This window comes from Osmia bicornis, chromosome 4, assembly GCF_907164935.1.
Source record: "Osmia bicornis bicornis chromosome 4, iOsmBic2.1, whole genome shotgun sequence".
NCBI classification, from domain to species: Eukaryota; Metazoa; Arthropoda; class Insecta; order Hymenoptera; family Megachilidae; genus Osmia; species Osmia bicornis.
In genome coordinates, this window is record NC_060219.1 from 10847000 (window position 1) to 10862985 (window position 15986).

Consider the following 15986-nt stretch of genomic DNA (forward strand, 5'->3'; position numbering starts at 1 on the left):
CAGGGATGCCTTCTACTCGTACTCCTAGCTTCGTGACACTTCGTGGTTATATACACGGTAAACGCAAATATATCTGTCGAGGTAACAACGTCAACGATCGAAGAGTTACTGAATATGAGACCAGCGGGTATACTGTGCTCGGTACTACGACGCGCATACGCAGACGAAGCACGCTTGATCCAATGCGCAGATGAAGCATGTTTCAGCCAATGCGCAGAACGAATGAAAATTCGTCGTATGACAAGTATGATTTCTTGTAGGTTTGAGGTTTTCATGTAAACTGTACAAAGTGTATTTAAGTATATTTACATCCAACATGATCATGCACAGAAGTGTTATTTTTCTATTTTTCCTTATTGTCAATATATCAAATAAGTATGTAATTGCCGAAAACGATGAGGACACATCAACGGAGCTATACGTTATCGAGGGAAAAGTTTTTCCATGGGAAAACGGTGCTTCAAATGGATGGCAACTTATGACACACGTCATGGCTAATGGTGGAGAGCATTATGGTTTTTTGAGGTACATTGACTATGTATCTGCAATTATTAATAATTAAAAAAAGTATTTATCTATGAAGAACAATAAAATTTTTTTCAAACATCAAAACTGCGCAGAATAATGTTTCTAAAACTCTATATAGATTAGGATTAGTATTATGTTTTTTGATACTTTTAGGGAGGATGGCACATTTATTATTTCTAATGTTCCATCTGGATCCTATATAATTGAAGTTGTAAATCCAAATTGTGTTTATGAACCTGTAAGAGTAGAAATTAACTCAAAAGGAAAATTCAGAGCTCGCAAAGTTAATTTAATTCAAACGGCGCAAGTAACACAGGTTCCATACCCATTAAAAATGAGACCACTAACACCATTTCGCTATTTCCAAGTCAGAGAACAGTGGAGAGTAACAGACTTTTTATTTAATCCAATGGTATGAAACTTATTATATCATTATTAATATAGATAAATGAAATTGTATTGTATATTCATTTTGTGTTATTTTCATATAGGTATTAATGATGATACTACCATTCTTGTTGATTATGATTATACCAAAAATTATGAATGATCCTGAAACTAGAAAGGTTGGTAAAATAGATTTATAAGATTATTAAATAAATTTTCATTTGACTTCAACATTGTTTTCTGTTTTATTGTTACAGGAAATGGAACAGTTAAATAATTTTACCAATTATAATATACCAGAAATGTCAGAAGTAATAACATCGTATTGTTTATCTGGAGGAGAGAAACAAAAAACAAAAGCAGTAAAAGCTGCAAAAAAGAGGCAATGATTTAAATGTCTTTAGGATATATATTTGCACTTTTACTCTAGTCTTTTAATTCTTAGCTCCAATTTAGAATATAAAATTATGCCTCACTCTTTTTTGATTTCCATGTAACTTTATAATTGAAGAAACAACAGTGAATCATACAAAATATTATTTTAATGTGTAATTTAAATATAATTTATAAAATTTTGTCACACAACTTATCACAAGTTAGTTGTATAATAAAAATGTTTTATAAATTACTGTTGTAAAATAGTAAATTTCGTAAGCAAACAAAAAAAATACATTTTGGAAGATGTTAACAAAATATACTTTTTATGTTTTATATACTAAATATTAATTAAGATTCGGATTCAAAATCGTTCGGATGCACGTATATAAAGTGTACGTAAAAGACATAAATTGAATATAACAAAAGAAAAATTATTTGGCACTAGATGAATCAGTGCTTAAAAAACGGTGTTTGTAGTTCAAATAAAAAGCGTATGATAAAATAAAAATCTATTATTACTATTAATTTATTATTTACATTTAAATATTTAAATTTTTAATTTTCAACATATGTTCTCTAGCTGCTTTAAACTGTTCAAAAATATTTTCTATATTAGTCATAAATTTATCTGTACTCAAATGTTGAAGATACTCTAACTGATCTCTATCTTTAGCAGAACTAGTTTGATGAACAATATTCATATTTAACTTTATATTACCACTTGGAGTGACATTTAATTGTGACTTACTTAACATTTTACCTTCGTGTCCTTGAGGAATACCACAGTATGTTATATCTTCCAGTTCATAAGTACCACCTGTAAAAAACCTTCTAAGAGAATTAATAATACTTCCTGTTGCTCTCCATGTTGGAATATTGAATTTATATGAACCAGGTAATACAGGCAAAGGTACACTAGCATAACCTTCTGTACGATACCTGAAATTTTGTTTAATTTTAAACATTCTTTATATTGCATTCAAAAACTAGTACATACATTATACCCAGTACCTGGACCAACTATCAAGGGATATAACTGATAACAATAATCTTGGCCAGCACGGTACAGTATCTTCTGTTTCAATACTTGCTGAATGAAGATCTAGTGTCATCTCTGTAGCATAACTAAAATATGCAGAATTATTTATCAAATTACATCTCTGGGTTCTTCCAAATAATCTGTCCTCTTTATTTGTGCTCCACTGTTCTGGTAAGTTCATTTGGTAAGAGACAGAGAGTCCATCAAAGAAAAAATTATGAACCGACAGAATATCCAATTTTATAAAGAATTTGTATACATCAGGTGATGTCAACTGTATACCATGAGATATTTCTGCTTCCTTGTACAATGATCGGTTCCTGATTTCCTATATCATAAATTATGTAAAAAACAAAAAATTCTATTAATTTATACAATAAATATTAGTATCAAATGAAGTAAATACATATTTTTTTACGTAACATAACATTGGATGATAGCACAAAATAACTGCATGATCATTACTAGTCGGAAATTGTACGAAAATTAGTTCTCTGTTAAATGATACTATTGCAACATACTCTATATACACGTGTAAAAAATACAAACTCGTATGCCCGCATGTGTAGGTATACGTATATAGGTATATACACGTATGATTCAACAGACAAGCGTGAAGTATTCAAACAGCCATTCATCGCTATAGAATTTCAGTTGCGTTTTGAAATCACACCGGTTAACTTGCTTGATTGTTCATCATCCGCGTGTTCAGTATTGTTAATAATTTGTAAAACTTTATTAATACTTAACGTATAATAAAATGATAAGCAATACTGAATTAAATATGAACACGTACATGTTTCCTATGCGTGTTTTAACCAAATGTAAAATAAAACAATTAAAATCAGTTTAGTGTGACAGTTGTTCAAGTATGAAAAGATTACTGGTATCTTTGATAAATTTTTATTGAATTCAATCAACATGTTTAGTCCGCAACGAGTGATGAGACAAATCTCTGAAATCTCTTATGTAGGGTATGTATCTTTTGCAAAATATTTTTAATCTTTTTTTATTTTTTATTTAATACATTCGAATGGGAAAACTGAATAAATTTGTAAACCTACGCAAACCGGTTTATAATGACAGATCCATTTTAAATAAACTTACTCGTCGCGCTTCGTTTTGTTGTTGTTGCAATTCCAATGACGATGGTTTCTCGGAAGCATGCTCGAGCCAATAATTAAATTTAACACCATTGGAATTCGCGATAATGTAACAATGATCGTCCGTAAAATCAGGATTGATTGAGAAAATTTTGTGCAACCCGTCATACGTAATGACACACAATACCGTTTCCATATCATCGTCAGAACTTGTTAAGGTTTTATCTCGTTGAGATAAATCAACCATGACATACATCGTAGAACGTTCCATGTAAAGGTAATGGTTTATACGAATCCTTGTTTTATTAGGTACATCATCCAGCACTATTTTATTATACCTTTCCTGGAAAGGTTTACGATTTTGCAAGGCCGGTAATGCAGTTTCATTTCTGATCCCTAATCTTGTCTTACACGGTTCTGTCAATAATTCATTCTCCAAGTAATAAGAATCATTTTTGGTGTATGTGTACAATTGAGAACCTTGAATATCGTTATCTTTGATTTGTTGGTAATATAGTTTCTGTTGTTCGGTCAGACAATTGTTCTGGTCACTGTAAAAAGTCGCTTCAAACGGGCTAAATACTTTTTCTTGCCAGCTAAAAATACGATCCTCTTCTTCAAGAAAATTCGAGTCTCTGGTATCCCCTTCGTTTTCGAGGAGATCTGCAAGCAAAGGCCTTTGCTGTACGATTTTGACTCTGTAACAATAAACACGCGAAAGGTAAATACAATTTAGTAGGTAGAAACAATCTCTGCCAGATGGCTAGGGGATTTAATTCTATCGACAGATCTGCCCGCAAGTTTAGCCGGCTAAACAGCACAGTTGTTTCGTTACAATTGTTTCGACGATCCAAGTTAATTATATCGATTCAGATAACATATAAACTGACTCATTGTCAGTTAATATCGGATAACATTTTTAAGGTCATCTTCCTAGATCACCTTAGGATTTCCCGGGATTCCCTAACTAAAGTATAAGACCGAATGCTAATCGTGGGAAATTCCTTCGTCTACCTTTCCTCTTATTATTAATTAAGATATGATGATATTGCAACCGATTACGGTTATTCAAAATTTTTAACTTCGTTGAAAATCGACTTCCAAAATACAAAACATCGTACTTTCATTACTTTCCCCACTACTCTTGTTTCCACCACTTTTTGGCATCTCCTTCACCAATCAAAATATAAACCAGGTTGTAATTATAAAAAAAGGGAAGACGTCATCGCCGTCTTCCAATTAAGAGAACACATTCAAACCAATCGCACCTTCTATTTTGAAAAATGAACGAGGAAAATTGGTGATGCTTCGACGTTCGAATAAACAGTCGCGACCATCATCAACAGGTAGATAACAATGAAACTTGGTCGGTCATAAAGTGATATCGTGGTGAAAACAAAGGTATACATTTTTTCTAATACAGAATTTCTTTCAGACAACTTTTTTGTCATTACCTTAATTTAAAATTACCGATAGGTTCTTTAACTTTATAATTGGCTGTAATCTTTTTCTTTCGTATTTTGTTTGACATGTTATTCGAAGAACCTTCAGACACTCGTGCAAAAGGTAAACTAAAAGTCTGAAGTCTGGAAAGGAACCACTAACCACCGACAATCGTATGCGAATGCATTGTTTATCGATTTTCTTGTTGCTTAGTAACTAGTATAAGCCACAAATGACTGAACTATACATTTACATATATGGTGTAAGATCTACGTATTCGAGGCAATGATGATAGATTTCATTGATAATTTTCAAGATATCTAATACAAACAAGTGAATTTTTGTGATTTCTGTATAAAATGAAATGAATCAGCGAAAAACGATTCTCCTTGCTGTAACTTGTAGATTCGAAGATTATTTGATAACAATAAAAATTCCTTTGTGTTTATTTTAGACTTCAATTAATCGTAACTCATATGAAATAATTGCATGATCCAATTTTCGTTTATGTAAACAAATTCTCTAAACCGATACCCATTTTTCAAATATATTTTTTCGTTTGCAACTTTTTGCAATTCTAAACTCTGTACTTTTGTTCAAGTATGGATAATTAGCAATCAATAAAAATTAAGGTACTGTGTTGACAATCGGTAAAAGAATGATTACAACATTCTATCTTGCGGTACTTTCTATTTGTACGATACTTTTGGTCGTTGAGTTCACCTGTTGCGACGCTGGCGACTTTAACGTGTAGTATTTTCAAACATACATATCCTGTTCTGCGTGATGAAACGAATGTTTCTATCCTGATTTAATTGATCGTACAGTAATGGAAAATTTTTTTCAAAGATAATTCAAGTTATTATATCGATTAGGATCTTCAAGTGTACAGGTATAATATATGTGATATTTATTGATGAATGAAGTATGTTTATATACCGTGTATATAATAATGAGAGTTGGATTTAACGTACATTGTTGATTGAATATGTCATCGATGCTACGTAAGTTATCATCGTCGACTTTCCGAATAGTTCATCGATTGATAAGATAAAATAGGCGTGCACCATTGAAACAATATTGCTCAGTGAAAATGACTAATTTATCCGTGATATCTTGACGAAGCACCTTCGACTGTTGGACGGATGTCCGTACGCGTGTTTAATATAGGTGTAACTCGCATCGCTTGCTTATTCAAATAATTTATTTATCAAGTAAAGGTATAAAATATACCTTTATAAATATACCTAAAGGTTAAAATATACCTTAACAATAGCTTTATTGTTAAGTTGTGTTCTGTTATATTTTGCAGAGGTTTCAAACTAATAAGGATGTCTACTACTCAAGATGGGGAATCGGGTATAACAATACCATTACAATATAATAACTCTGTAAGAATTGATTTTTATCATTTTCATTAAAACCTTCATAAATTCAATATGTAATCATTATAACAAGTAATTTTTTTCAGCATTGGAAGTCTATATTTGAAAAATATGATCTTGACGGTGATGGGAAAATTTCTTACCAAGAATTAAGAGCAATGATACGAAGTTCTGCTTATTCTAATGATATTCCAACCAGAGTTGTTCATCTAATAATGCGTAAGGCAGATTTAGATGATTCTGGATATTTAGATTATCCAGAATTTATAGCTATGGTATCCTCATTTTTATTTCTTTTATATTTATGTTATACATTGTTGTGATATTTTTATATTTAAAGTTAATTTATAACTTGTAGCTAACAAAAATTTATATAGCAATTCAAATCATTTTTTTTTTCCAGATTCACAGGAAAGATATGCAAGGTGTTTTTGGACATCTTGTACAACGATATGTACAATCAATGGTACCACAAAGACCTAGTACTTTACATTTAACACGTTCCAGTGATTTTCCTGATGGACAGTATGAAGAAGAATATACTTGTAACCCTCCAGCTCTAGCCATGATAATTATATCAATATTAGAAATTGTTTTATTTTTGTACGATGTGATCGTATACAGAACGCCTTCCGTGGAAGGACCAGCAGCTACATTATTTATTTATAATCCACACAAAAGGTATCAAGCATGGAGGTATATAACATACATGTTTGTACATGTAGGGTATGTATTTCACTTTGCATTACCATTAAGTATCATGTTTAATTATGTTGAATTAATTAAGAATTTTATTCCCAACAGGGTATTTCATCTAGTGGTAAACTTACTTGTACAGATAATGTTGGGTATTCCATTAGAAATGGTGCACAAATGGTGGAGAGTACTAATCATATATCTAGCAGGAGTGGTGGCAGGATCTCTTGGTACATCCGTGTCTGACCCTAGAGTGTACTTGGCGGGTGCATCGGGTGGTGTATATGCATTAATAACTGCTCATGTTGCAACTATTTTAATGAACTGGTCTCAGATGGAGTTCGCCGTTTTGCAATTGTTAGTATTTCTTGTTGTAACGTCCGCTGACATTGGTCAAGCAATATATAACCGTTATGTATTAGCAACCGACGACCAAGTTGGATATGTCGCACATTTTGCTGGTGCTATTGCAGGCCTACTTGTTGGCATAAATGTACTTCGTAATCTTGAAGTGAAAACCTGGGAAAAAGTTGTTTGGTGGGCCAGTATTATTACTTACACTGCACTCATGACAGCTGCCATTTTCTGGAATATTTTATACACTTCTCATTACGAGTAGTTATTAGTATTACCTTTCATATATTTATTTTTGGTGTTTTCTTTTTTTTTTTACTGTAAATAGAGTTTATGATCTTGCCATGATACGAGCAAAAATGGATAGAAATTTTGTCATAAAAATAGTTGAAGAAACATAACAAATTAACGTATTACATATTTGAATGAACAGATTACATATTTTTTAAATGTATTTATATACAACTGCATTTAATACGCACAATCGTTTAGACGAATTAGATATCTGTGATAAAAAATGCCTTGACAATAGACACTGTTAATTAAGAACTATTTTGTTAGAAATAATTTGTTAATAACTCTTCAAAAGTTGTATGAAAAAAACCAATGAAGAATGACAAATTTTAAATTGGAGAAACATTGTGGTTATTGTGGTATTAATACTGCAATATTTTGAACATCTTTACGCACAACCGAGTAATTTTCTTATTACTCATAGTATTTAACTTTGAACAATTTTTACTACTATGATAAATTTTAAGTATTATTGATATGAGATGAATTATCAAGAATTTTTACGTAATAAGTTACTACATTTCATTGTATCATGTATTTATAATTCACGATGTCATGTACCTGATTCGTAAATTACTAATGAGTTGCAAAAATAATTTGATTATAATGTATAAGGCCCAGATGTTGTCCTTTTGTATATTGTAACGTTGAAACAACTTAAAATCAAACAATAACAAACAATAATATTATAAGAATGCGTTGTGTGTTTTTACAGTGTTGAAAAAATCCTCAAGTACATTATAAAAAGAAAATATTTTTTAAATATTAAAATGAACTGCTAGTTTAAGAAGTATTGTAAAAGACGAACACTGAAGTGAGTGTATTGCTTCAGAAAGATGTTACACACTAGGTGTACTGAGACGATCTCAAGAGACAGGGTAGTTTGTGCATAAATAAAAAGGAAACGTAATTACAACGAACCGTGTTGAACAATAGATGAATAAAGAACCTCATTTAAAGAATTATATTTGTTACTGGTATTTATATGGTTTTTTGCATGTAAGTGCTTTTTATGTATTATCTCCTGTACGTAAGTTTTGTAATAAATATCAAATATTAATTAAATTTTAAAAATGTCTTCCCTTCAATTTTTTTAGAGAAGTCTATCACTTTGTTTTTAAAAGTTTGCGATCAAAGTTGCGTAGGTCCTTTCATCGACATATTGCGCTACCTACCATCATCATTGAAACTAATCTTAACCCTAAAGTGTACTGATAGTGTATGAATTCAACAAATATATACAGAGCAATACAGAGAAATATATGTAATGTTACGTGATGAAGTATTTTTTTTAAAGTGGTGTATGACACTTTAATAGACATTTTACATTGTATTTAATTTCCATAAATTACTATGAATAAATTACGTTTGTGTTTAACAAGTATCGCAACTTTAAACGCTATAAATTATGGAAGTAAGAATCTCAATTGTAATATTCATTATATTTTATGTGACATAAAATATGTATTATATGTTAATTTCTAAAATAGGTTGCAGACACTTTAAGCGATGGGTAGCTCCAACTCTGAAAGAAATATGTAAAAGAAAAGAACAGTTACCTCCACAACCTGAACCAAAACGAAGTACTTTTATAGAATGGAATAGAGAAGCAGAATTATATGCATTTAATCAAAGACTTAAAGAGAAATTTGATATGGAAAAGCTAAATCAAGCATTTATACATAAATCATATATTCTTCAAGAATTAAAGAAACAGAAGGAAATGGGAATAACAGATCCCAAACTTGATATACAAGATAATAGAGAATTGATTGAAAAAGGCAAAGAAATAACTTCAGAAATTGTAACAATATATCTCAATATGGCTTTACCAGATCTTCCTGAATCTGGTTTCGTGTATGTGTGAAATATATTGAATATAAATTTTTATAACACGATCCTTTCATTTTGATATATATGTGTATACATAAATTTATTTTTAGGTCATTACATGACCATCTTATGTCTCAAGAGATATTGGCCAAAGCATCCTTACACATTGGAACAAAGGACATTATTTTAACTGCTGTTAGTAGATATAAATTTATTTTACATTGAAGTACTTAAATTATTTTACTCATTATATATTGTTGCATAATTATGATTTTATCATATGCTATTTAGGAACATCCAGCAAGTGAAGAAACATTAGCTCAGACATTTCTAGCACTTGTTGGAGCACTTACTGAAAGTACAAATAAAGGTCATGTCAGTGATTTTGTTCAAGATTTTTTAATAACAGGACTAGCAGACAAAGATCTCACTGAAATATGGACTCCAGCAAAACCATTTGAAATGTTAAGTGATATCATGTCTACAGAAAGGAAAGCATCTATAGAAGCAAGAATTATTGGACAAGCTGGAACAAATACTATTTTATCAGCATACCATATTGGAATTTATGTAGATAGAGAATTTTTAGGTTCAGGTAGTGAATGAATTCAAAATAAATATAAATAATAAATATCTTATAACTGATAGTTTATGTTATATTTTCAGGATTTGGGCAAACTATTGAAGAAGCAAAAAATGTAGCTGCTGCTAAAATACTATCTGCCATGTATGGTATATCAGAATCCAGTCAACCACTACCATTTGCCAATAAATATTTGTAAATATAATTATTGTGTAATAAATAAATTAATATAAATATGTTTCATATTCATTATTTAAAACAATCGTATACATATTTACCTAACCTATATTTTTATTAGTTTCATTTAAGGAAACAAATCATCCAAATAAAGTAGTGCAAAAATAAGTAAATACTAACAATTAAAATTCATTGTTAGTAAAAAGGAAAAATATCACGGCGTAAGACACCTTTCAAACATTAAAGGTTATATTATCCTATCTTTGCTGGCGTCTTGCAAACGCACCAAAGTATATACATATACATAAGTAGTTCATAATAAATAACTATATCACGAATTAGTAACAATTCTGATATATAATCTACAAATTTTGTGCATATGGGAAAAGTATTACAATATGTGCATTATATTATTTATATAAATTGATATTTAACCAAATTCTTTAAATTGTTTTCTATAATAAATTTATATCTAAATAAAAATTGTTTTAGAATTAATTGTAATTAATTAAATATACGTAAGAACCATTCTATTGCATTCATAGAATTCAGGATATTTAATATGAACAAATGTAAAAAAAAAATGTTAGTGAAAATGCAGCTGTTTTAATTTTTTCCTTAGAAAAATTATGTACCAATTAAAAATATTTTTGAAAAATAAAATAAAAAGTTAAGTGCAACAGCATTTAAAGGTCGTCCAAAATTTTTCTATATCGGTCGCAGGTATAATATTGATTACTTATGATTCATACTATCCCCTTTAAGGTGGTTCATCCTTGTCCCCATCCGCACTCCGCCGCTCTGAGTTTCCGCCACTTCTACCACCTTCTCGCTCTTTCTCCTTCTCTCTTCATTTTTGTTTTTCTTTTTGTATGTTCGTCTCACTCTTTGTCCTCTTCATTTCTTTTGCACTTCAATCGTTTCTTTCTGTCCTTCTTTCCTCCCTCCCCCTTCTCGCTCTTTCTCTCTTCTGTTTCCTTTTCTTCTTTTTTCTTTCTCATTTATTCACTCACACACGCTCATGCGCGCGCACACACAAATATACGCAATCGCACGTATTATCCCACTACTTGCTCTATTCCTGCGTGTAACGACTCAATGGCGCTGCCACACCCTTTCGCCATCGAGTAATCAGTGTTATCGTTTTATAGTTCCACTTCTGTTATTATTTCTCGGTATAAAGAGTATAACGTATCGATTAGAGATATTTAGAAACGTCAGGAACCGGTGCACTTGTTTCAACGAAATAATGAAAAAAAAAAACAAGAGGCATGATTTCCATAAAATGTCGAATAGTAAAATGAGAAATGATACAGGAACCAATTTGCGTGTAGTCTACGCCCCTGACGAGGGGAACTACCCAAGTGTTACGCTCACTTATTAATGAAACTCTGCCACCGTGTAGAGCTCGTCGAGCTGAATACTCCTATACCCCATTTTGGGGGCAGACGGTTAATTGTTTAAAAGATATTAACAATTACAGCTAGTTACTCCTTACATTCTGAAGTATAACAACTCACACATAGAAACGGTTAGCGCCGCGGTTGAACACATGACTCGCAAGCTAGAGGTCCTCGGTTCAAATCCTTGGTTTCCAACTTGTTTTTTTTTTTAATGACAGTTTCTTTCTTTTTGAGTACCTATTATAGCTGTGCTATAGTCGTTGCATTTATTAATAATTCATTACATACGTTGCACCTTTTATAGAATTTAAATTATGTTTTCTATCTAGTACATACATTAACATCGCTACGGCATCATAAATTTACACGCGCTTATTTGTTATTAAATAAGATCAAAACTGAAATTGCAAGAAATAATTGTGTGTAATGGCAAATAAACATACGATGCCGTATTGGATGGAAAACATAATTTAAATTCTATAAAAATTGCAGCGTATATAATAAATTATTAATAAATACAGTGACTATAGCATAACTGTACTAGGTAGTCAAAAAGAAACAAACTACCATTAAAAAAAAAAAGGCCAAGGAATCAAAGATTTGAACCCTGCATCTTTAGATTGGGAGTGGTTGACTACGGAACTAACCATTTCCACGTGTGAGTTTGTTATACTTCACAATGTAAGGAGTAACTAACTTTAATTGTTAATATCTTTTAAACAATTAGACGTCTGCCTCCAAAATGGACATAGGCGTATTCAGCTCGACGAGTTCTACTCGATGGCAGTTTCATTATTACTAAAAGTGAGCGTAACACTTGGGTAGTTCCCCTCGTGAGACATTGATGTTGGGACCTCGTTTTTCAGACACCATATTCTGTTCGTCTCGAAGTAACTTTAAAATTTGCAGCCTGTACTACAATCGTACTGTTCGTAAGATAAAGCGATAACTCGCTGTAAACATTACTCATTCAGATATTTTAAACTATTACTTCAATTGAAAATAGTCTACAAGTTTTTACACTATAGATCCAATTATATAATGTAATGTCGTATGTTAAAGTCTTGTAATTATGAACAATTTCTGTTTCATTTAAAATGATCATATTTTACAATATAGTATATATTTATTTCTTTGGCAAATTAATAAATTTGTATAAATTATTTATATTGAAAAGATTAAAATTTGTTTCAATGTGAGTAGAATACACTGTTATGAAGATTCTGTATATCTTAAATACTAAGGTATTACTATAAGATTCCAGTGTATTTATTAATTATAGAATGTATTCTAGTATGCTATTCAGACGCGTAGAGGTGTAAATAGAAGATGCGTGACGCGTTAGACGAACGGAACTACATCACTGGTGCGTATATAAAATACGTATATTTAGAATATGTCAAACGTTTTTCTGAAATTTCAAGAGATTGGTGGAAAACTTCGTAGCCTGTTTAAGACTTGGTAGATCTCTCATTCTCTTGTGTATTTGGTCCCCTCTTCTTCTTTCTATCTCCTCCAACTCGGTAAAACGGGATTCTTTCCTTCTCTGGTCTGCCGTTCTCCGTACACTCATGTGTTGGTGGATTGCCTGGCGTCCATGAAGCTTTTTGCGACGTTGCCATACGTATCCCAGTAATGCATCGTTGCCGAGCCTTCTTGCATTCTATTTCGCTCCTTTACGTTCGTTCGTACTTTTCCTCTGTCTCTGTCAGACTTACGTACTTGCGCGGCTAGGATCAACCATATACCCTCCTCCGCCAACGGCCGACATCCCTACCCGTACTATTCACAACCCCCTCGTTCCCTTCTCTTCATTTCTCTACTCTTCCCTCCCCAGCCCTTCTCTTCCCTTCTACCCGGCCACAAGGCAGCAAGTTTGCTTGTGCCAGATGCAGTGCCGTATACACCATTTTATCTTAGGTTTTATGCATATTTGTGAACGTGTAGTTTTATATAATTTGTACGTAACTACCAAGGCATTTGAAAATTGAATCAAGATATTAATTTCACTAAAACGTATTCCACAATCATATAGTACATTAACGTGTACATAAACTATTCGGAAATTAGTGTTTATAAAAAGTTCATACTGCTGATAATGTATCATGTATAGCTAGAAATGCATTGTTTTTAAAAGTGTATCACGATTTTCACAAGATGATTTGCGTTTTTATTTCTTCAAATTCATGTTCAGCTTTAAATGCATTAAAAACTTATGAAACCAGTATAATCAGATGAAACATTACAATGCTGTCCGTTACTGAAATTTATTTTAGAAATTACGGTCAATATCATTATATTTGTTATATGCAAAAACATATACAAGAATTCTTTGCACATTTTATAAAGGATGATGAAATTCAAATGAAAGATTTGAAAAGATGTATCAAATAACAAATTACTTAGTTTTTACTAGTAAATATTGCATAATCATCAACATGTAGTTAAAATTGTCACACATTTTTATCAATATGTACATGTATCAGATTTAGTTTCTAAGCTATCACCTTTAAGCTGCTCAGATCTTTCGGAATACACATTGTATATGTCGACATTCGTAGTGTCGTTAATGTTTTTCTGTTTTTCATATGTTCGAAGCGTTAGAAAGTTTACGTATTTAGCATAGACGATGGAGAATTTGATAATGATTAGATGCGTGAAAATAATGAGAAAAGAGGAAAAAATATGTCAGAGGCAATCAACCGTGGTGCCAGAGAAACCATGACAAAACGGTCCTGAGCTAGCGTAGACCTCCGTCCCCCGCGACGCTACGTCGTCGGTCGGTTCGGTTGCTCGCTCGTTCTCGTTCGTTTTCTCCCCACTCCGACTCCATACATCCCCGATCCCTTATGACCCCACCTGCCCCGTATCCAGAAACTTTACCCTCACCCTGCCGCATTCAATACCCCTTCCCCCGGACCTCTCTGTGTTCCGCCTTGCCTGCTGCCAGCCAGCCGTCCGTCCTTACGTCCGTCCGTCCACCGTTTGGATCTATGGTTGTGTCGGTGGATTTCGTGACGTTAACCTGGCGGCCCTGAAAACGTTGGATTGACCGTACGATTTCGACTACCCTTCGTTGGGGCGCGAATGTAAGACGCGAGTGTTTTTTAATCACCGTGGCCGCCACTCAGGAATACCACGGACTAGTTCGGGTAAGAGAAGAGAAATATGTGGTGAAACTAACCGATCCGTTTTCATTTGTGTTTAACCTCCTGCAAGGAGTGTTACAAACTGTAGGCAGTGTCGACAAAGAAATGTCTGGTGTATAGGAAAAATTGCTAAAACAGATATTTCATACTGTTATCTTTCTTTTTTTTCCACGTATATATACATATACGCATACACACACGCGGCGCGCGCGCCCGCGCGCATACGCACGTACACATACACGATCGCACGCACGCATACACACAATTCTTCCTTTCCATCTTCCTTTCTTTGTACAATATGCGTTAAGTGTACGTAATTTCTCCACTTCATTCTCTTACGTATGTCGAATATATATATACGTATACTATTAAATTACATTTTAAAATGCATTCTATCCCTTCCCCTCTGTCCTCACCCCCTCTTTTTCCAGTTATTGTTTATTCTTCGGTTAAGATAAACAAGGAGAAGGGTATTGTGAAAAGAAAGAAAATGGTTATTTCTGCACCTGCATCTAAGCCTAAACAGTTATACAGTGCTAGTGTTGAATAGTGTACAAGAGTGAAACCACGTATTCGATAGCGTTTTAGCTGAAAATGTATTACCGCAATATTGTGTCCCGTACTCGTCGAACGTGTATTCATCTGCAACACTTGAAGTGCGTTCTAATCGGTTCTCCGTTCCTTTAGTCACTCGTTCATTCGTTTATTCATATCCGTGGTAGTTTATTCGTTTCATTCCATTTGATCGTCTGTCATACTGTGGTTGTGAGATTTCGTGTATATATTTAACCATATTCGAAGGATTATTAAAAATATCGTGTTTACGCAGTGCTTTATGGTGGCAAAGTTACCGACCGAGTGTTATTCTGCTATTTTCCTGTGCTACAATTGCTGTGTCTGCCTCTGCCTGCGTATTTAGACTGTGTGCATCGTGCTTATTTCATTTTTCAATGATTTTAAAGGTGTTGCCTCAACAAACCCATTGTGTTCTAGTGATATACCCTGTGATTTCTGCGCCGGTTAGCAAAAAAATGGTATTAATAATACTGTCCGGAACAATGTGAGCATGCTGGAGGGTATTCAAGATCCTGAAATAGCGAATCTAATAATAGGCGATATCTTATTCCGACCACTTTTCGTATGAACTTGAAGATAACAACGCATCGTGTGATTAATTAAAAAAAAAGCAAAAAAAATAAGAAAAATCGTACGTATGTTATATAATTGTTACATG

At 32.6% G+C, this 15986-nt stretch overlaps 5 protein-coding genes across 15 annotated transcripts in view; 4 read left to right on the forward strand and 1 right to left on the reverse strand.

The window, feature by feature from the left end:
- The first annotated feature begins 228 nt into the window (after positions 1-228).
- On the forward strand, positions 229-1801 carry LOC114877135 (ER membrane protein complex subunit 7). The gene is made up of 4 exons (XM_029189338.2): positions 229-525; positions 682-940; positions 1020-1094; positions 1173-1801. Exons 1-4 carry the CDS (start codon positions 317-319, stop codon positions 1302-1304), a joined length of 675 nt encoding a protein of 224 aa, XP_029045171.1. The 5' UTR covers positions 229-316; the 3' UTR covers positions 1305-1801.
- LOC114877098 (Meckel syndrome type 1 protein-like) lies at positions 1791-14816 on the reverse strand. Of its 2 annotated transcripts, none has more exons than XM_029189260.2 (4): positions 14788-14816; positions 3440-4133; positions 2305-2660; positions 1791-2232 (listed from the first exon to the last, which is right to left on the reverse strand). In XM_029189260.2, the coding sequence occupies exons 1-4, from the start codon at positions 14799-14801 to the stop codon at positions 1833-1835; spliced, it is 1464 nt and encodes a 487-aa protein (XP_029045093.2). In that variant the 5' UTR covers positions 14802-14816; the 3' UTR covers positions 1791-1832. The 2 variants fall into 2 exon arrangements, with proteins under 2 accessions (XP_029045093.2, XP_029045086.2); XM_029189253.2 differs by lacking the exon at positions 14788-14816 and adding an exon at positions 4890-4979.
- Positions 2567-8569, forward strand: LOC114877109 (rhomboid-related protein 3). Of its 5 annotated transcripts, none has more exons than XM_029189273.2 (5): positions 2567-3306; positions 6191-6269; positions 6350-6538; positions 6667-6989; positions 7068-8569. In XM_029189273.2, exons 1-5 carry the CDS (start codon positions 3254-3256, stop codon positions 7576-7578), a joined length of 1155 nt encoding a protein of 384 aa, XP_029045106.1. In that variant the 5' UTR covers positions 2567-3253; the 3' UTR covers positions 7579-8569. The 5 variants fall into 5 exon arrangements, with proteins under 5 accessions (XP_029045106.1, XP_029045145.1, XP_029045125.1 ...); XM_029189312.2 differs by lacking the exon at positions 2567-3306 and adding an exon at positions 4722-4836; XM_029189292.2 differs by lacking the exon at positions 2567-3306 and adding an exon at positions 5681-5770.
- Positions 8769-10259, forward strand: LOC114876946 (39S ribosomal protein L44, mitochondrial). The gene is made up of 5 exons (XM_029188938.2): positions 8769-9021; positions 9098-9464; positions 9551-9635; positions 9732-10035; positions 10107-10259. The coding sequence occupies exons 1-5, from the start codon at positions 8961-8963 to the stop codon at positions 10220-10222; spliced, it is 933 nt and encodes a 310-aa protein (XP_029044771.1). The 5' UTR covers positions 8769-8960; the 3' UTR covers positions 10223-10259.
- Positions 12791-15986, forward strand: part of LOC114876882 (protein split ends-like) — a 36989-nt gene continuing 33793 nt past the window's right edge. For 3 of the 6 annotated variants that reach the window (XM_046285387.1, XM_046285388.1, XM_046285386.1), the window contains exon 1: positions 14524-14755. The gene's annotated coding sequence lies outside the window, so the exon portion shown is untranslated. Of the gene's footprint in view, positions 12970-14523; positions 14756-15001; positions 15409-15745; positions 15960-15986 lie in introns of those variants that run through there. The other 3 variants (XM_046285383.1, XM_046285384.1, XM_046285385.1) reach the window with 3 other exon arrangements.

What these genes read in the sequence shown, in the direction of transcription:
- LOC114877098 (XM_029189253.2), bottom strand. Translation starts at nt 4,966, where the DNA reads ATGTCAAACAAAATACGAAAGAAAAAGATTACAGCCAATTATAAAGTT. An exon ending in ATCGGTAATTTTAAATTAAG is followed by an intron (nt 4,134 to 4,889) that starts GTAATGACAAAA and finishes TTATTGTTACAG; the next exon opens with AGTCAAAATCGTACAGCAAA. An exon ending in AACAAAACGAAGCGCGACGA is followed by an intron (nt 2,661 to 3,439) that starts GTAAGTTTATTT and finishes TTTATGATATAG; the next exon opens with GAAATCAGGAACCGATCATT.
- LOC114877109 (XM_029189273.2), top strand. Translation starts at nt 3,254, where the DNA reads ATGTTTAGTCCGCAACGAGTGATGAGACAAATCTCTGAAATCTCTTAT. An exon ending in CATTACAATATAATAACTCT is followed by an intron (nt 6,270 to 6,349) that starts GTAAGAATTGAT and finishes AATTTTTTTCAG; the next exon opens with CATTGGAAGTCTATATTTGA. An exon ending in ATCCAGAATTTATAGCTATG is followed by an intron (nt 6,539 to 6,666) that starts GTATCCTCATTT and finishes TTTTTTTTCCAG; the next exon opens with ATTCACAGGAAAGATATGCA.
- LOC114877135 (XM_029189338.2), top strand. Translation starts at nt 317, where the DNA reads ATGATCATGCACAGAAGTGTTATTTTTCTATTTTTCCTTATTGTCAAT. An exon ending in GAGCATTATGGTTTTTTGAG is followed by an intron (nt 526 to 681) that starts GTACATTGACTA and finishes TGATACTTTTAG; the next exon opens with GGAGGATGGCACATTTATTA. An exon ending in ACTTTTTATTTAATCCAATG is followed by an intron (nt 941 to 1,019) that starts GTATGAAACTTA and finishes ATTTTCATATAG; the next exon opens with GTATTAATGATGATACTACC.
- LOC114876946 (XM_029188938.2), top strand. Translation starts at nt 8,961, where the DNA reads ATGAATAAATTACGTTTGTGTTTAACAAGTATCGCAACTTTAAACGCT. An exon ending in AAACGCTATAAATTATGGAA is followed by an intron (nt 9,022 to 9,097) that starts GTAAGAATCTCA and finishes TTTCTAAAATAG; the next exon opens with GTTGCAGACACTTTAAGCGA. An exon ending in AGGACATTATTTTAACTGCT is followed by an intron (nt 9,636 to 9,731) that starts GTTAGTAGATAT and finishes TATGCTATTTAG; the next exon opens with GAACATCCAGCAAGTGAAGA.